Source organism: Scleropages formosus, chromosome 6, assembly GCF_900964775.1.
Source record: "Scleropages formosus chromosome 6, fSclFor1.1, whole genome shotgun sequence".
In the NCBI taxonomy this organism is placed as follows: Eukaryota; Metazoa; Chordata; class Actinopteri; order Osteoglossiformes; family Osteoglossidae; genus Scleropages; species Scleropages formosus.
The window spans coordinates 11,733,147-11,753,476 of NC_041811.1; the positions used below are offsets into that span (position 1 = coordinate 11,733,147).

The window sequence follows — 20,330 nt, forward strand, 5'->3', positions numbered from 1 at the left end:
GTGTCACTCTGGCGAACATGACTTGTCTTTCTGCATTGAGTTTTAAACTAGTAACCATCCTGAAATGCATTAGCTGACTCGCTATGCCAAGATCGTCTCTGATAGATGACACATGCAAGGGTGCAAATACAGCTGCCTGAATATTTGTTCTTTACAGGTTTGTCCAAAGCAGCTGCTTTTATTTTAGCTTTGCCAGTTTATAATGTTTTCCCTAAAGGAGCAGTGCACCATGTTTGAGAGAAGGGCACTGCAGAGTCCTGTCACCTTCTGGCCCCCATGTTTGTGTTCTCATTCTGCCTTTAGGTGATGAGTGTGTGTTGCCTCCGGCTCCCACACTGATGCTGCTCTCCACAGATGGGGTGCTGTGCCCCTTCTCTCTCCTGAACCAGAACCCTGGGGTCAAGCAGCTGTCCACAGCACCTGTCAGCCTTGCGCTGGAGGGGGAGAGAATACCTGCTCCTGGTCAGTTCACTGGCTTGTAACAAACCCACTGTTATACCCCTCCAGGTAGCTACTTTGGGGTTGTTACACTGTTCAAAATGTTGTTTATTATTCTTTTGTAAATAACCAGAAAGTATATTTTATCTTATCGCAAAACAAATTTTGCTAAACTAATTTTATAGCAGAAAGGTACCCTTAGACATTCACAATAAAAAGTCAATTAAAATGTAGGTATGTTTTTAAGAGCATTTTTATTAAATGCATTAAGGAAGAAAAGTTAAAGAAACACTAATGAAAAATGGTTAATGGATTCTAACATTATGCTTGACTCTGCACTACAGGGTCTGCTTCCATGGCTCCTGCTCTGTGCGCAACCGCAGCCCCGGCAGCAACTGTTGCCCCCACCTTTGCCTCCACCCTGCCCACGTCTGCTGTTGGCCAGCTGGCTCCAGCTGCCACCCCCTCTGGCTTCTCCTTCTCCCTGCCTTCATCTCTGTCTGCAGCCCCTTCTATGTTCTCCAGCACCACCCCTGCGGCTGCAGCGGTCCAGTCCACAGTTTCCACTGGGTTCTTATCTGCAGCACAGACCATAAAGATGGACCTGCCTGCTGCCCCAGCCTTCTCCTTCAGCGCCACCTCTATTAAACCCCCTGTTGAGACTAGTGGTGCCCCTCCCTCCAGTGCTCAACGCCCTTCCACTGCCTCCCCCATCACCTCCTTCAAGACCCCCGTAGAGCCCGCCACCCCAGCAGTGAAGGTCAACCTCAATGACCGGTAAGAGAATACAGTCAGCACTTGCTGGTCATACTGCCATCCAGCACAGCAGCAGGGATATTGGTTGAGGGCAGATGTTTTGTCACCTGAAAGTTGCTGGTTTCTGAAGTGGCCCTGAAGTTGAATGGTCCCCCCCCCCCCATATCTTTCTCTCCTGTTCTCATTATCATTGGAATTAAGCTTAAAGTTACAAACTGCAGTTAGAGGATTTAAAAAAAGAAAATTAGCAGGTACTTTTCCCCAAAGTGATATACAACTCAGAGTAAAGAAAACTGCATTGAAGAGGTGAACATAGACATGTGACTCAGGCAGTGCAATCAGTTTGGTTTAGCATATTTGTATGTGTGTAAATAATTTTTTTTTTTTTTTTTTTTTTTTAAATTTAGGGAAAATTTATGGAGTACAATTGATCAAGAGAGAAGAGGTCTGAAAGTGTTTTGGCAGTGTTCTTTCTTGAACGTTTTACTAAGTCTAGTAATTTGTGCCCTCAGGTTTCTGGCAGTTGACACTCCAGCTCCGACCGCCCCTGGCCCTCGTGACTTGTTCACCTCCACCCCAAAGCCAGCCTTCTCTGCGCCCAATAACCATTCCGTCCCTCTGCCAAGTTCCAGCAAGGCCACAGCTGCTCCAGGTGGGTTTAAAATAACTGCATACACTATAATATATATTTTTTTAAAAGTGTACACAGATATATTTCAGTTGAAGCTTAACCTCTTGGATAGGTACTGAGGTCATGAACCTTATCGTTACACATGTTCATGCTGTGTGATACCCAACAAAGTGCTCTGCGATGGATATATGGGAATATCCATATCTGTGGGAATCTGTGCATCCCACAAACTGTTTGCACATTGTGATCTGTGCTTGTGTAAAATCATAATTAGGAGTATTGATGATCACACAGGAGAATGATGATGGTCTATGATCATGTATATGGTGGCAGTGATGGCGGTGATAACTGTATATGATCATGGTTATATAAACAGAATCATTATGTAGCACAGGAGTTAGCATTTACATTTATTCACTTAGCATATGGTTTTCTCCAAAGTGACTTACAGTTGATACTACATAGTGTTACTAGCCCACACACCTTATTCACCAAGGTGACTTACACTGCTAGAGACACTACTTACAATGGGTCACTCATCCATACATCAGTGAAACATACTTTCTCTGTGTCACTCACACACTAAGGGGAGGTTTAATGTTATTGAGGGCTTGTTGGGTTCATCACTATGCGATTTACATTCTCAATTCTCCTCATTCATCAGTCCTCGTGAAGCAGATTCAGAACAGCAGCGCCATGCCAGCAGTGCAGAAGGCAGGTGCAGCCAGCCAGAGCCATAGCAGTGTTACACAGGTACACTTGCATGTTCCTCATTCCTGCCATTGTTGCAGGTAGTGCTGGTGTAGGTGTGGTGTTTGGTATGCAGAGGTGTGGAGTTTCTCTGTTCTGCTTCAGGCCTCCCTCTCAATGAAAGCCATGGAAAAGCAACTACAGCAAAGGAAGGATTCTGACCCTGTCATGGCTGGAATCCTAGAAGAGGTGAGTCTCTTAGAACTGGCAACAAGCTTTATACTTCCACACTGATCTTCTGTTGTAGGTCTGCCGCTACCATATCTTTATGCTTCCATTAGCTGAATCCTTGGGTAATTACAGTGGCAAGAAAGTATGTGAACCCCCAAATTAAATTCTGGTTTGATGTTCATCTAAGTTACAGTTTTCAACAAACAATCTGTTATAACTAACACACAAATTATTCTGTTCTAAATATTGATGATACTGAAGTATTCACAGTATAGGTTGGAAAAAGTATGTGAAACCCTAGGGTAATGACTTGCACAAAAGCTAATTAGAGCTGGAAATTGGCAAACCTGGTGTCCAATTAGTGAAACAAGATTGGAGGTATGGTTTAGAGCAATTTGACTTATAAAAAAGCACTTAAACATTTTGAGTTTGCTATTCATAAGAACCATCTTATGTGAACCATGCCTTGCAAAAAAAGAGCTCTCAGAAGACCTGCAATCAAGAATTGTTGCGTTCCATAAAGATGGAAAGGGTCACAAAGTTATCTCAAAGAGCTAAGATATTCATCTGTCCACTGTTGGTCTCCATTTACAGACAATTTGTCTATTTAGTACTGTGGCTACTCTCCCTAGAAGTGGCCGTCCAGCCAAGATGACTCAAAGGGCACACCGCACGATTCTCAATGAGGTAAAAAGAAGAAAAGAACCCTAGCGTGACAGATAGACTTGAAGAAATCATTGGAACTGGTTCACATCTTCATGAGTTTACTATATGGAAAAACATTGAACAGGAATGGTGTCCATGGCAGGACACCACGAAGAAAGCTGCTGCTTTCCATAAAAAAAAATAAAAACATTGCTGCGCGCCTGATGTTTGCCAAAGACTGCCTTGACACTCCACAACGCCACTGGGAAAATGTTTGTGGACTGATGAAACTAAGGCTGATTTGTTTGGGAAGAACACGCAGCACTCTGTATGACGTAAAAAAGGGCACCACGTACCAACATGAAAACATCATCTCAGTGGTTAAGTATGGTGGAGAGAGCATCATGATTTGGGCCTGTTTTGCTGCTCCGGGGCATGGACCACTTGCCTTCATTGAGGGGAAAAATGAATTCCCAAGTTTATAAACATATACTATAGGATAATATCAGGGTGGCTGTGTGCCAGTTGAACTTCAGTAGAAGTTGAGTGATGCAGCAGGACAATGACCCTAAACATCGAAATAAATCCACTACAGAATGGCTTCAAAGAAGAAAATACACCTTTTGGTGTGGCCTGATCAGAGTCTCGACCTTAACCCTATAGAGATCCAGTGGAACGACCTCAAGAGAGCTGTTCACACCTGACATCCTAAGAATGTGGCTGAGCTGAAGCAGTTATTTTAGGAAAAGTGGTCCAGAATTCCTCCTGAACATTGTGCAGGTCTAATCCGCAGCTACCGGAAACGCTTGGTTGAGGTTATTGCTGCCGAAGGAGGATCAACTAGCTACTAAATCCGAGTGTTCACTTACTTTTTCCACAGCACTGTGAATGTTTAATGGGATGTTGTCAATAAAACCATGAAACATAATTGTTTGTGTGTTAGCTTAAGCAAATTGTCTGTACTTGTGACTTTGAGATGTCATTTTATAACCAATTAATCCAGAAAACTAATTTCAAAGGTTTCACATACTTTTTCTTGCCACTGCATCTAAATTAAATCTTTTGAAGTTGGCATACAGCTCATGACTTTCTGCATTTCCAGATTGCTCATTTCCAGAAGGAACTGGACGACCTCAAGGCCCGCAGTGACAAGGCAGACTTTACCGTGGGTACTGTGGAGGAGATGAAGGAGCTGCGCAAGGAATCTGAGGACCTGCATGTCTTTACTATCGAGATCAAGGAGACCACAGAGGTGGGCAAGCCAGCAGCTGTGTTGTGTCTGCAGTTTAATGTTCCCAGCTTAGCTGGAAAACCTTCTGGAAACATTTTGTTGCTTGTTTTGGTTACAGTGTAGTTTTGAATTTTCAGGTTCATATTGCGGTGATGACATTGCTGTTGATTTATCTAGCTGTGTAAATGGCTGAAACTCTAGTCTAGACAAGTTGCATTTGATTTAAAAAAAAAAAAGTATTTGGAATTTCAAAACCACTTTTGCTGTGAATCAGAGAATGAAAAGACTGGCTATTTTTTTCTTTTACAAGAAATGACTTTTTTTCTCTCTCCCTCCCAGTCTCTTCATGGAGATATTAGCACCCTGAAGACTACATTGCTAGAGGGTTTTGCAGGGGCAGAGGAGGGCAAGGCCCAGAGTGAACTGAACAAGGACCGTGGCTACTTGCAGCTGTTGTATAAGAAGCCCCTGGATCCGCGCAGTGAGGAACAACTGAAGGTAAGACACTGTCATGGTGTGATTGTGGTGGGAGCTGGCTAGAAATGACTTGTGCTCTGGTTTGAACAGCACCCTACTGTGTAACCCTTACACACATGTTCCTGTAACAGGAGATTCGGAGACTGTACCAGTATGTGAAGTTCGCAATGGAGGATGTGAACGATGTGCTTGATCTGGAGTGGGAGAAGCACCTGGAGAAGAAGAAAAAACATAAGTAACATCTGTTTATAATCAATCATAATCATATAACCAAAGACTCCTCTCAGAGCAAGTGTTAAGTGTGTTGCAGGATATCAGTCTTAGGCTGTTGTATGGGCAGCATGGTGGCACAGCAAGTTGCGCTGCTGTCTCACAGCATCTGTGTGATGTGAGAAGATGCAGGTTCCATCTCTGCTCAGTCTGTGTGGAGTTTGCATGTTCTCCCCGTGTCTGGATGGATTTCCTCCGGGTGCTCTGCTTTCCTCCCACAGTCCAAAGACATGCTGTTCAGGTTCACTCATAGTGCATGAGTGACACAGAGAGAGTGTGTTCCACTCATGTATGAATGAGTGACCCATTGTAAGTAGTGTTTCTAGCAGTGTAAGTCACCTTGGTGAATAAGGTGTGGGCTGATAACACCATAGTGTTAATTGGGGGTCCCTTTGGAGAGAAGCGTCTGCTAAATTAAGTAATGTATGCAAGTCCTGGGAAAATGTGTTTCTAAAGAGCATCCCCTCTGTCCTGCAGGCACCTAATCGTGCCGGAACGAGAGGCACTGTTCACTACACTAGCCAACCACCTGGATATCATCAACCAGCAGAAGCAGAAGCTGGACTCTCTGGTGAAGGACTTGCAGGCTCTACGGCTGTACAACAGGCCTGCCGCCTGGAGCATACCCAGCCACCGCCCAGCAACTCCACAGAGGTAGGAAGCTCCCAGAAGGGAGTAAAGGGTGGAGGCAAAGGATCAGGGGCAGTGATCCAGCCCAGGGTAAAGATGGGTGCAGTCTGTAGAGGCAGCTGAGTCCAGTTGTGCTATCCTGGTGTCACTGAGACAGAAGGGTACCTGCATCCAGGTATCGATGTAGTTCGGAGGGCCATGCTACTTAATCTCTGAAGTGGGTTGGTGTAGTGCTTAGAAGCATTGCCTTTCATTTGAGGTAACCACATTCAAATCACTGCTTCACGGTAACTGTGCCTTGCATGCTGGACAAAATGGGCTTGGTTAACATCTACCGTCCTGGTCTCACACTAGAGAGGGTGGTTGGTGTTTAGAAGGAGACAGTTAATCGCTAATGGTTAACAATCTGATTGCCAGTATGGACAGTGAGCTGGAGGTCTTAAGAGATACTCTGATGAAAGCAAGTCTGGAGACGCCACCGAAGGCCCCATCCATCACCCCAGGTAGCCTTTGCTTGTTTTGCTACGCTGTACTCCCCTGCGTACCGTTCTGCTTTGTTCTTTTTGGTGAAAGTGTGTGTTGCGTTGTTGCCTCCTTTTTGACAAAGTGTCTGTTGCAGCTAAGATGTCTCCTGTGAAGCAGTCCCAGCTGAGGAACTTCCTGTGCAAACGGCAGACACCTCCCATTCGGTCCACAGCTCCAGGTGACCTGTGCCAGCCATATTCCTCCCAGATATCATTTATGTTCATGTTAGCTCACAAAAGTTGTTTGAATGTAAATTCTAGTCTGTTTTTTTTCCTGCACTGTATAATTTTTGCATACCCCATTTGTGTATGAGGGCTTCATATATTAAATATTTTGCGATGATATGCTTTATTACAAGCTTAAAAGTGATGAGAATGGGATGAGGTGGTATTTATTCTGATACCCAAACATACTTAGTGTGAACTTTTTTGTGAGAACAACCCCAAAATCGTAATTTGGTGGCTGTATGTAATTGCCAAATATTCTGTAGTCCTGCATTCTCTTCCTGTGCAGTTTTCTCATTGGCTTTGCTTTAGAAATGGTTCCATTGGTCCATGTTGAGCATGGGGTGGATTTGTTTTCCTTCTCAGCCAACCTGTCCCGATCGGCCTTCCTTTCACCCAAGTACTACGAGGACTTGGACGATGCAAGCTCTACCTCCTCACTGTCACAGCCACTGGACCCTGAGGACTCGCACTCGCTGGAAGAGGAGGAGTCGGCCCTGGCCCCATCCCCGGGTCATGCCATCGTAGTCCCACGACACCCTACAGTGGTCCGCACCCCTTCCATCCAACCTGGGTTCAGGATGCAGACTGCACCCTTCAGCAAGCTTCCTTCCGGCCTCAGTACTGCTGCAAGTCCTGGTACGCTTCAGTCGTAAAGATTTGCCCCCCCCCCGCATTGTTTCGCCATGATTTTTTTCGCCTTATCGATCTGTGGGTTTGTCTGGTAGGTTTTCTGGTATTTTGGGGAATAGCAATTGAAACATAATAAAATCCTTTTTCTGTAGTGATGCTTAAATGTAATGTTTTTTTTTGTGCCCACTGAAGTTCTGAGAGAAACCTTCTACATATCTTTCTCTTCACAAAAGTAAAGCAATTATGTGCCAGGAGCAACTTCATATATTTAATCTGTTTTATCTGATAAAATGTATAATAAAATTTATCTGCTGCTGTCCCAGTAGGAGTTTTAGAAAATGGATAAGGGTAGAAAATCCAGGAAAAAAAATTAATAAACTAGAAACTTTGTATCTTCAAAGTTCTCTATTCTTGATAGCATGAAGACCCAGAATATGCGGAAGTAGTATCTTAAAGCAAAGGGGGGGGGGGGGACGCGTGCATCGTGTTGATTAATATCAGAAAAGGATTGGCTTGTTAGGTGAGCAGTATCTCTGAAGGGAGGCCTTTTCTGTTATTTAGACACTTAAATGTTTCAGGTCCTCATGCTTCATTGCATTTTGCTGTCGCTTCTGTTTTTAGTTCCACCCAGTAAGATTAATATGGGTGGAGCAGACAGCACTGCTTTCGCCACCAAGACAGTTAAGCACGGTGCGCCCCCAGCGGAGAAGACTACCCCGGTCACCATACCTGCCCAACAAGCCGCAGCAACGGCTGCCCTGCGTCGCCAGATGGCCAGTCAGAAGCCAGGTAGCTGGGTGCGCAGCGGCTGACGGGGGCAACATTCTGGCAAAAGCCCAAGTGACTGTTTGTCACCCTTCTCCTTTTTCCTGCTTATGCAAAGTGTTTTGTTCAGTTTGAGCCACCAGGGGGTGACTCTGACATACAGGTCTGCTGCATGCCACCATGGCGTCTTTTACAGTTTGTCTCAAGGGTTTGGGTGTGCGTTATTAGTTCTGATAAATGGTCACGTCCATAACTGTGCTTTTTCTAATTTGCTTCCACTAGCCTTGAGCTGGAGTTCAGCTACAGATGGCTTTAATAAACGCTCGATTGCAATCGTTTTTTTTTTTTTTTTTTTTTTTTTGCGTAATTACTTTACATCGCCCCAAACTGTCGCTGTTATGAATTGGATGTATTAACCTCTCTGCACTTGTTGTCTAAGTGTGGTCTTTGCTCTTAGTAGGGTGTTACTCGTATTTACATGTTGAATTGTATGGCAGTTATGTTGTTTGCTGCTTTTTTTTTTTTTATTTTATATAAAGTTTTTGTGTATGTGAGACTATCCAGCAGGCTACTGTTTGACTTTATTTTTTCTTCTGTTGGTGTTGAGCAGCTGGCACTTCGCTGACCGAGTCTACATTGAAGACAGTACCACAGGTGGTCAACGTGCAGGAGCTCAAGGTTAAAGGTCCTGCCTTGCCTGTCTCCATGGTGATCGGGTCAGTCCTTACCCCGCAAACTCCATTGTTGAAGCATGTGCAGGAAGAACTTCTCTGAATATCACACCTTCTCCAGATATCCAGCTTACTTCCTTCACACCTTGGCAGTCAGTGCAGGAGAGCCACACTTTGCTAGATATCAGTAGGATGGCTGAGGCTCGAGCTCCTGTCTGTGTTCAGTACACAATAGGAGTGTCTGCATTCTAAAAATGTTCTCGCATACAGCGCTTGCTCAAAAATGTTTGACCAGATACTGGATCAGCTGTATTGATGCCTCTCCTAACCATCCTCCATTGCTTTTTCCCAGGTATGTGTTTGTTACATCTTTAGCTCAATATTCAAAGAAAATTATACAGCAAAAATTACCCAGCTGCATAAACGAGTAATGTTAAGTAGCTTCGTGTACAAACTAGTCACTGTAAATTAAGTCAGATTAAGGTAAAGAATATTAATTCTTATGAAAACATTTTCTTTAGTTTCTATGGAAAACTGTCACTTTCCAGTTGCAGTTTAAGGATTGTAAGGGTGAGGAGGAAATTGTTTGTTTCTTCTGACATATATTCTAGTCAGGTAGCCTTCTTGCTTCTGTTTGAAGAGGCACATTTATTCTGGCTGCTCTGTATGGAAAAAGAATATTGAGTGAAATGCGAATGACATGTGGTATGCAAAAGGTTCTGGTACATGTGAGCAGGTTTGAGTGCTTCCCGCTCTCCCCAGTTGGCAGGCTGCAGTGGAGCGTTGCCGCGATTACTGCAGCCCACTCGATTATTTGGGCTGCTAATATTTGCGTGTTGCAACGCAAAAGTGCAGGGTTAAGGTGGGTCCCACTCATAACTCTTGTCTCCCAGCCTGTTCTGCACAGGTCAACAGTGAAACAATTGTTTAAAAAAAAAAAAAAAAAAAAAGTGTCCCCCCCCTTGGCGCTGAAGCCCACAGGCAGATGGGAAAAGACGATAATCTGCCAGTCCACACATCGGCACTTTTTATTATTTTTTTCAATTTATATTTTAAGTTTACAGGCGGCCGGCTGCCTTGACTGAAATAAATGCTTTTCACCTGCGTGCCCCCAGCAGTTTATCAGCTCTCTGTTGGAGAATGTGTGTGCAGTGTCTTGCTTCTTGAACCTGGACCAAGAGGAAATGGCTGCAAGCAGTATTTGGGGAGGGACTGAAAAGGGGTACTGTCTACCATGGCATGATTGAGTCCATGTTTGCGTGTGAGGGGTAACGGTCACAGTGAGAGCCCGACGGCTGCGTGTATTGAGCTGTACATGTGCTTGTATAGTGTGACCTGAGCTCATTGATTTTTGTGGTTTTAGTTAGGACAACTAGCTTCACAGGGTTAGAGAGGGTAGCTCATGGTCCATTGCTGTGGTACAGCTGTTTGTTGAATTACAGCTGTTTCTGCTCATTCAACATTGCAAAATGCTGAACTTGTGCATTGCTTTATAACTAAGTCCTCACCTGCACAATAGTTGCATGTGATGAAAATTTTGTCTTGTGGTATATGACAGTTATACTGATTAGCGTAACATGCTTTTTCCTCAATATAGCAGGGCTTTACTCCTTATGGCAGCCATTTTTACAGGTAAAAATATACATTAGCTGTATTTCTTTGGAATCCAAACGCGTGAGAACTGCGTGAAAAGATACATGCTGCTCTGACTGTTTAATAGCTTGCCGTGTCCTTATTTGGGTTTTTTTTTTTTTTTTTTTTTTCCTTTCGCCCCCCATTTAAACTGATTAAGGCTTTGTGGGTCTGAGCATACCCCCCCCCAAAAAAAAGAAACCAGTAACTTGCTTAAAAGCATGATTTCAGAATGAATTCTCTCTCTGACTCACACACACATATATTATATATTGTCTGAAACCGCTTGTCCTAAGCAGGGTCGCGGCAGGCCAGAGCCTACACAGGGTGCAAGGCTGGAGGGGGAGGGGACACACCCAGGACCGGACTCCAGTCCGTCGCAAGGCACCTCAAGCAGGACTCGAACCCCAGACCCACCAGAGAGTAGGCAAAGGCCAAACCCCCCCCCCCCAGAATGAATTATAGCTATTTAAATTTAATTTAAAATGAATATTTAATTATTAGGTATTACTCTTATTTTTAATTGACTGGAATTTTGATATTCCAGATCCTGGGCATCCCAGCAGTTTGCATTGGTCCTGGCAACTCAGTTGAAATGCATTATGGGTTGCCTTACCCTTTCATTGCTGTTTTGTAACAGTCAGATAATTTGTGTAAGAAATACTGTCCCAGTAATACAACTAACTCACTGTGCTGTTGGATATTAACTGCTGTTCATGTTGCTGTTGGCATTTTCTCCAAACTGGACTGTAATGTTAGATCTGTACATCAAGCTACTTATAAAGATTTAGCCATTGATATAGCAGAGTCTTCTCCCCCCCCCCCCCCTTTCAATTTAGCGTAAGCACTATGATCAAGGGTTCTAAAGCAGGAGCAGGGATTGTGCACCAGACCTTTGATTGCAAGGTGATGGCTCTGTCCACAGCTTCATGTCCGTAATGTGTTTTCTTTTTATGTTTTTTATTGTACAGCTGTATTAAATATAAATCCTTCAACATGAGCATCTCTAGCAGGTGATAAATGGCTATGCTAAACCATGGGGGCTTTAGGGTTCAGTCACTACAAGCTTTATATGGCTGACATGAGCAGAACATTTAACAAAGTATTGTCACAGGAAGAGTCTTCCAGCCCCTCCTAGCTATGAGCAATGTTAATTTGCCAATAAAAGCACCCCCCCCCAACATTGTTGACAGAGGGTGGACAGCATCTCCCTGCCCTTTTCCCTTATTTCTGAGCTACTTATTTATCAACACCTGTTGCCATACGTGTCAAATGTAAATTAACATATTGATTATTTGTGGGGCGCCAGGGGTGAGATTGAAGATGTGTACAGTGGTGCTCAGCCCTCTGGCAGAAACCGATTTTTCTACAGAACTACAAGGTTGTCGCTGTTGGCTGAACAGCACGCTGTTTGATTTGCAGTGTCTGTGATTTCTCATTTTTCTCTGGAAGATTCATAGTCCACATTATTCCTTCACTAATAATCACATGGTCAACCTCTGTGTGAGTGGGCCTGGATTTTATTATATCTTATGCCTGGAAATGCTCAGCAGATTAAAATGAAGGGGCATAATGAAGGCACCTTTTAACACGGCTGCACTGGAGGTATTGAAGAAATGTCATTTTGATGTGTGAAGGCTCAACAGGGTAGAGCAACCTAGTCAGACAGCATATTCCACACACCCTTTAGGTGACTTTGTTCCATTTGTGTGTGTGTGTGTGTGAGAGAGAGAGAGAGAGAGACAGATTGCCCAATGTGCATCTTGGCTCAAATCCTATGGTTCCAGGATTGGTTCTGGACCACTACCACTCTGCACCGAATGAATAAATTAGTGGAGTCAGCGGTTACTGATATAGTAGTAGATGCGTGGTTTTTATTTTTAGGTGTTTACTCGTTAATGCCTAAGAATGCGAGGGCTCGGCAGGAGGGGTTTGTTCCGTGAGTAACTTTCCTGGGGTGGCGAACCACTTCCACAGCTTGTAATAAATGTGCCCACAACATCCATCCATGCAAGTTTAATGAGCAGTGCTGAATTATTCATAAGGAGCCTGACTAACCCCCGGCAGTGGGTGGCGGAGGGAGTGGCTACAGCAAAAAACGGGTTCTCTGGAAGCTGCTTGTTGGCCTCTGCGTTAGCAGTAGCCGAGCCGGTTACTGGAATTGACTGCTGGCATGGCAACAAGACGATGAGATGATGCTCTTCTATTACTCATGTTTGTCCAAACTTGTGTACTTCTGAAATTGTGCTAATTTGAATTTATTCACATTTTCCAAGTAATTTTTTAAAAGTACGAATATCTCTCCCCCCCCCACAGACACACACGCACAAGATCTCATACACACTGTGCACATTTCATCTGGTGCTTGCTCCATGACTGTTCTGTTCTGGGTAGTTCATGGGGGAAAACATGGCTTTTGTGTTCAACAGCTCCTCGGTGCCAGCCCCTGCCACCCAGGTGGCCCAGCAGGTTCTGGCAACGGTGACTTCGAATCAGGCCAAGCGGGTAAGCGGCCACTGTACTCTTGGTTCCAGGTGGTCTTCTACACTGACAGGGCAAACTGTACTGTACGCAGTTGGCTTCTTAAGGGTCTGTTTCTGTTAATTCTATTAAAATATATATACATATGTTCTTTCAGGGTGGAGTTTGCGTAGTCATTAACATTTCTAGCTCCAAAATACTCATTAGTTTGTGATCTCCTGTAATTTGTTTTTAACAAGGAACAGTCGCAAAGTAAAAGGAGACTTCATTATACAAGAAATGTTAAATTTACATAATTGTTACTTTTTTTAAATGAATTCTAATTTGAAGACCTTTCCTCGATGCAACTCCCTCAAATGATCTTGTTGGCAGTAATGATTTCGTTTCAAATTGAAAGCTTTCCAGACTGAATGTTTTCAAAATAAGCACATTTGAAGCAATGATTCATACTACACTCACTTCCCTGTAGTCATCAACAAATGCAAAGAAACACCCGCAATCCTCCTTGTTTTGCTTGTGCAGAATCAGAATCTTTCTGCCAGCTTCAAAGCAACAGGCTCGACGAGTGAAAGTTCATCGGTAGCCCAGCCTGGGTTCGTGTTTGGTGAGTATAGCCACAAGTAGCACATCTGCCTCCCACTGATAAGGCCTTCTGTATTTGCTTGTTAGGCGGCATCAGCTGCTTTGTGACACAGGGCTTGGAAAACAAATGAGCAAGCACTTGTATTTTGTCCAAAGTATTTATTTCTTTTCTAGGGGTGGAATGATTGCAGTTTTATAGACGAGGAGGTAATTGACTTGTTAAAAGTTATGTGGTCATAACAGCAAGGGGAGGAGGCGCTTCCAGTTCTGAATGCCAGTGGCCGTCAGTTCGTTCTCTGTATTTACCTAAGTGTAACCTTTACTGGGGTGATGGTCCGAGTTTTATATACTTGCAGAAATTCTGGGAGGAAAAGCACGATTCCGGGTTGCAGTCCTTCGATAGAATTCGTGCTGTTTCTTGCACCCCTTGATTTTAGGTGGCGTCCCGATGCCGGAGGTGCCTGCATGCTCCGCCTCCAGCTCGGCTCCAGCATCAGCCCCCACGGAGCAGACGAGCAAGGCCTTCTCTTTCTCGGCCGCGTAAGTGTTGGAGCAATTTGGAAAACACTGAATGGCAGCCTTAAAGCTACTTGTAAACATTGTCATAACTGCACCAAGAGTTGCCTGCTGTCATTACTTTGACCGGATCTCCTGTTTCCAAAATCAGTAAACTCATTTTTGAACTTTGAGCATAATGAGCTTGTAACGTAGTCCTTCAGACCAGACCAAGGCTTGCTGCTACTACTACTACTCCAGAACCATGTAACAGCCAAGTTCACTTCTCAGTGTGCCTTTCAGAGTATTTTATTTTGCTTTCTAATTTTTTTTTTTTTTTTTTTTTTAAATACAAAGGCCCCCAGGAGGTTTTAACTTCTCATCTTTAAGTACCGTATCCTCTGCGCTGACATCGCAAGGAGGTGGAGGTATGGTACAACTTGATTACCACAGGCATTTGTTTAGGTAGATGGATGAAAAGGTAATTTTATTGATCCCGATGGAAACTGTATAAGGCTACAGCAGCATACATTCAGCAAGTAGAGACAGAAAACACTGGAGAAACATGGCAATAATTAAGTAGTGCCAGAATAGACACTGCAACTGAGTGACAAGGACTAGTGACAGATCAGTAGCACTCGGGCAATAAGAAGTCAGTAACACCTTGACAGTGGGAGAGCTCATTACGAAGCCCAATTGCTGTTGGCTCGAATGACCTTGGGTAGTGGAACACTGAAACTGGACCAGTTTGTTGATAAATTTACTTATGACTTGCAAATGTTCTGGTGTTTCTCTCAAAAGAACAGCTTTATAAACCCTATCTGATAAGGTGTAATCTGAAATTAATAATGTGTAGTAGCGCCTTGATCATAGTTCCCTTTCCTACGCTAAGGAGGCTTAGAGTTTGAGCTCTACAGACCTAAACTGTGATTATTATTTTACAGGTAAGGATGTGAGCCAGTCTAAGTTCTCCTTCAACAGCACCAACGCCACAGCAGGAAAATTAGTGTTTGGGGGAGGCACAGATACTTCGTTCTCCTTTACCCCAAAACCTAGCTCTGCTGCTCTAGGGGGCACCAATTCAACCACTCCTCCAGCCAGCGTGTCTGCAGAGCCTGCCCGGCCTGTGTCCTCCACACCACCTATGAAGATGGACTTCCCAGCATCCAAACCCGTGGGGGCCGGGGAGACACTGGGTAGCTTCTCTGGGCTGCGTGTGGGGCAGGGTGACGAGGAAACCAAGGAGCTACCAAAAACCACGACGTCTGCAGCCTCAGGCTTCAGTTTCTCTACGGCACTTGGGGCCACTGCAACAGGGGTCGCGAGCTTCAGCTTTGGCAGTGGTTTTCGCTTGGGAAAAACGACAGAGCCTGCCGCCTCTGAGGCAGAGCCCACCACCTCCACAACCACCACCACCACCGGGGGAAACCTGCCAAAGGCCACCGCATCCATTTTTGAGAGCATCTTGACTCCTTCGGCTGTTTCTGCCGAGGGAGTTTTCAAACCGTCAGATCCAACAGCACCTGTCACCACCAAGTCAGCCTTTTCCGTCGCTCAGCCTGCTGCCGTGACCTCCGCTTCAATATCCTTTAGCAGCTTGCTTGCAGCCCCTCTGACTTCCCCCAACCCCGAGCCCCCTGCTTCACTGTCAGAGACGACCACTGTCGCGGACACGCCCCAGCCACCAGCATCTGATGTTGAGAGCACAGCTCCTGTGACATTCCCACTTCTCTCCAGTGATGGGGCTGCTACCACCTTGGCCTCCCCTCAGACCATCGTTGCAGATACTGCCACTGGCCCCGAAAAGCCTCCAACTCCCCCATCCCCTGCCCCCTCACCAGTGCCAGCGGTAGCCCCGACTACCGTTTCAGTTGTCCTTCCCACCCCATCAGCAGAAGGAACCCCTCTGCCTGAATGTAGCAAGGCCCCTGAGACAACAGCCACCTCCACTTGCAATTCCACAGCAGCAGCAGTAGCAACCACTTCTCAGCAGACCTCTTTATTTGGCCAGATGCTGGCTTCAGACAAGCCGCCGGAGTCCATCTTTACCCAGCCTGCAGTCAGCACGGACTCCACTACCCTGGGGGTGTCCAACCTCACCTCGGTGATCAGCACGGCTGCGCCACTGACAACTCCCACCCCTGCTCCTGCTGTTGCTGCTGCTGCTGCTGCTCCTGCTGCTTGTGCTCCTGCTCCCTCAGGCGGCTTGGTTTTCTGCCAGCCGGCTGCCCCAACTACCAACGCACCACCAGCACCTGCCCCTGCGGCTAGCGGGTTCGGCTCCACCGGGTTTGGTAGCGGTGTCGGCGCAACCGGGTTTGGGAAGCCTGTGTTTGGACAAGTCGGTGGGTTCGGACAGCCTGCTGCGAGCTCTGCCAGCAGTGGCGGTTTCACATTTGGTCAGCCAGCCTTTGGGTCAAGCCCCGCGTTCGGGCAGCCCGCGACAGCCGTTCCGGCCTCCAGCAGTGGGGGGGTCCTCTTTGGCTCCTCAAGCAGCAGCAGTAGTGCAAGCTCCTTTTCTTTTGGGCAGATGACCACCAGCAGTGCCACAACCGCTGGCAGCTCCGGTTTGTTCGGTCAGAGCAGCACACCTGCCTTTGGCCAGCAGAGCTCTGGGTTCGGCCAGGGTTCTCTGTTTGGCGCTGCCACCACCACTGCCGCCACGGGGTTCAGCTTTGGACAGCCTTCAGGTGAGCTACTTCCTCCGAATCTGCATGCTGCATTGTTTTTGTCACCCTGTTAGTTTTAAACGTACGCAGTGTGTACTGATGGTTATCTGAGAACACTGCTTGCAGTTAAATATACAGCAGGGCCTCTTGATTTGATGGTTTTGTTCTACAGATTCAACTTTCTGACATGGTTGAAAATTCACAAGTACAGAGTAATGTTGTACATTTAATACTGAAACTGTACGTTTACCCTATATGTTACCGGTAGTCCTCAGCAGGTAGTCGGGTACAGTATCTGGCCTGGTTTCAGGAACATGTGACAATCAGAGGACCCACCTGTACTCATGGTACAATTGAAGGCCTTTCAGTCCTAAAGTGAAAGCTTTACCACAGGGGATCTTGGTACAAGGTCAGATTTAAACTTGTGTGGTCTTTCTGCGCACAGCTGTTCCTTTCCTGTTCACCCTAATATACTACAAAATGCCCGCTGCACATTCTTTGCAACTCAATACAGGGCTTACGAGTTGATCCCTTTGGCTGGCTTTAAAAATAGCAGTCTATTTTCATTTTAAAATGGAGGTGAAGCACAATCAACCCAGATCCATTTTTTGGTCTCGGCGACGGACCGGTTTACGTGATCCGATCTTTTCTGGGCTGGAACCTGTGTGCCATCATGATTACAAATACTATACAAAGCAGAACTGCAGCAATGCAAGAGTACTTTTTTTTATTTATTTATTTATTTAAATGAAGATGTGCCATTGGTAGCAATTTCTCAGTCATTTATGATTTGTCTGTGGTTTATCTCCAACATCACACTAGTCTGTTTCAGAGGAGGTTAGCCAATGGTTATTAATGAACTACTCATGTTTAGTTTCATAACCATCTCAGATTGAGCTTGATAGTTCTACCAACATTTGGTACTTAAATATAAAACAAACAAGATGACTTGCTTTGTTTGAATTGTGGTTTTCAGTTCTCTGGTGCCGCAGTAAATCTGTGTGTGTGCTAGGGCTCTTTATGTATGTTTTTCGGCGCAAAGGTAGAAGATGATGACTTTGACAGTGACTAGATGTATGTCTGACCAACAGGTGGATGTTTCTCAGGCACTGTTCAGTGTCTGCTGACGTTGGCATCCTTTTGTGCTCGTAATCGCGTGCAAAAGGCTTTCTGGCACGTTGTTGACGCAAGCAAAGCTTCAGAAGTGCTTCGGCTCAGCGAATGAGTTCAGTCTTTGCCCAGTGATGTAAAACGCGCTGTTAGGAAAGACATCAATCACAAGCATTAGGGTAATTGAGCTTTGAGTAATGCCTTACCCTTAGCCTGAATCAGACCCATCCATCTTGCATATTAAAACGTGGTGATGGGCCTCACCCAATCATGATGCAGACGGGCACGAAACTCAGGCGCCTTCCTTACCGTTTAGCTTCCATTGCGACAAAGCTGTGAAATGTATCCTTAATATGAAATCAAATGCGTTCACTCGTTTTCCGTCCCGGCCTTGCTCACATGATTTCACTCCTGGTTTGACAGGAAGCGAAGAGTAACATTTTGAAGTCCAATGAATCAGTGGTATAATATGAAAAACCCAGCTGTATGCCTTTGTTATATTTGGGATCTCAGATCTTTGGACACCACACTGGTTGGGCAAAACATAGTATATAATGGTCAGATCAGTAAGTGATCTCTTGTGACCCTACCCCATCCCCCTCCTCATGGGAAAGGGGCTCACTGCTGGTAGACATGTGCCATTTCAGCAGCTTAGTAGCAGCCTGAGGGGGGTATTGAAGACAAGGTGGGGACGAGGGTGTGAGGATTCCCAGGATTCCCCCTGCAGAGATGGGTGCACTTAGATTGACTGCTGAAAACAGCTGATCCAGCTTTTCTGGCTTGCTGTGGGGAGAAAGTCTGGGCCTTATTGACACTTTGTACTCCTTTCTGGCCATAGAACTGAGCACATTCTGACTGCACCTTCAGTAAGTTACTCTGTTTTTCCAGCACTGGGTGTACATGTTGGTTGTAAATCACAGTGCATTTCTGGTTTTCCATTTCTCAATCCCAGATCTAATGCACAGTGTAAAATATACTTATTTACGGTGTCTTTACCTAACATGTTATAGTGGAGCTCTGCATATCAATGGCAGAATACAGCTTTGCTGCACTGAAAGCTCCTCAGTGATGAGCAGCTCTTATGATGTGTATGTTAATGGGGCAGCTGGTAGCATAGTGGTTAGAGCTGCTGCCTTAGGACACGAAGGTTGCAGGTTTGAACTCCAGCTGTAGTATCCTTGAGCAAGGTACTTGCCTTAAATTGCTCCAGTAAAATTACACAGCTGTGTAAATGGGTAAGAGTTGTAGATAACTTAATATTGTAAGTTATTTTGAAGAAAAGCATCAGTTAAATGAATAAATGTTTGGCAGCAGCATGTGGTGTAGAGGTTAGGGCTGCTGCCTTGCAAGTTGAAGGTCCTGTGTTAAAATCCCGCTGCTGTTGAACCCTCCATCAGGTCAGATTAGAACTCAGCAACTTGCCTTGGACAAAGGAATGGGAAACGTGGTGATTAATACACTTGCTTCGTGTTGCAAATGTGGAAGGTATACATTTTTGAAGACGCATCTTCCCATGTATTACTTTATTTTTTAAATGTATTTTCTTCACCTTTGGTTTGTCTTAATATTTCTGTTTTGAGGAACAAAAAACTGCATTTCCACATTGGCAGTAAAATGTACTCGACAGAGAGCAGTGTAGGAGAGTGTGGGACCACCTTGATTTTTACTTTGTGTTTACAGCTTGTCTGATCAATAACATTAGGAACATTGCACAAGCGTGAAGTGAATAATCAGCAGTCGGAACTGAACAGGAGGCTGTGGGTGTAGCAATGTATTTTCAGTAATTTTCAAAAGTGTTTTAATGTAGTTTTGAGTTAATAAAACATATGTCGAGTGTTGCGCTGTGAATTACCATCCTTTCCGGGGTTTACGCTGCGTCATGCTGTATGCTTCTGGGAAAGGCTCCAGACCTGTGAGTCTGCAATGGACATGCAGTTTTTAAAAATGAATGGAACAGTTAGAGCTATAATAAATACTCTAAAGCTTCTGCAGAACCAAACCTGTGAATAAATGGTGGTGGTGGTGGTGTTTTGTAGCTTTTAGTGATTATGACAGCACTAAAAGTGACTTTGGAGTTATGAACAAGTTACAGATTTCTGCTTCGTTGTGTTGTTAATTTAGTAGCCAGTGCATTACAAAGATGTTTTCAGGTAGGCTCTCCTATTCTCCAAAATGCTTACATTTAGTAAATGTTTACTACTATACTCTGTTTTCCAATTGGGAATCATTCAAGGGTACCATTGATGATCTTGTTTTCGATGGAATCCTCTTTAGCAAAAACAGACGCACCTAAAATAAAAATGTTATTGAAAAAGTGGGGAATTGAAATTGGCAGTCACCGTCCCTCTTTGGGGCGGTGCGGTGGTGCAGCGGGCTTGGCCGGGTCCCACTCTCTGGGGGGTCTGATGACACACATTATTATAAAGATACTATATGTTTCTAAGTCGATAAACACTCCAGGTGAAGTGGCCATACTCGCTAGCATGTCTTGTCAGACGCCATTCTGCCTGAAATTCAGTGGGCTGCGTCAGCTGATCAAAAACT

General features: G+C 44.9%; 1 protein-coding gene across 2 annotated transcripts in view; it reads left to right on the forward strand.

Annotated features, from left to right (window-relative positions):
* The window catches only part of nup214 (nucleoporin 214), a 42,304-nt gene that overhangs the window by 5,376 nt on the left and 16,598 nt on the right, over positions 1–20,330 (forward strand). For both annotated transcript variants that reach the window (XM_029252794.1, XM_029252795.1), the window contains exons 11-29: positions 304–462; positions 783–1,215; positions 1,707–1,846; positions 2,490–2,578; positions 2,681–2,764; positions 4,494–4,643; positions 4,962–5,120; positions 5,231–5,334; positions 5,847–6,023; positions 6,417–6,502; positions 6,619–6,702; positions 7,115–7,387; positions 8,003–8,170; positions 8,757–8,862; positions 12,879–12,954; positions 13,453–13,534; positions 13,950–14,052; positions 14,365–14,435; positions 14,952–16,697. In XM_029252794.1, coding sequence (XP_029108627.1) covers positions 304–462; positions 783–1,215; positions 1,707–1,846; positions 2,490–2,578; positions 2,681–2,764; positions 4,494–4,643; positions 4,962–5,120; positions 5,231–5,334; positions 5,847–6,023; positions 6,417–6,502; positions 6,619–6,702; positions 7,115–7,387; positions 8,003–8,170; positions 8,757–8,862; positions 12,879–12,954; positions 13,453–13,534; positions 13,950–14,052; positions 14,365–14,435; positions 14,952–16,697 — 4,290 coding nt within the window. The remainder of the gene's footprint in view (positions 1–303; positions 463–782; positions 1,216–1,706; positions 1,847–2,489; positions 2,579–2,680; positions 2,765–4,493; positions 4,644–4,961; positions 5,121–5,230; positions 5,335–5,846; positions 6,024–6,416; positions 6,503–6,618; positions 6,703–7,114; positions 7,388–8,002; positions 8,171–8,756; positions 8,863–12,878; positions 12,955–13,452; positions 13,535–13,949; positions 14,053–14,364; positions 14,436–14,951; positions 16,698–20,330) is intronic.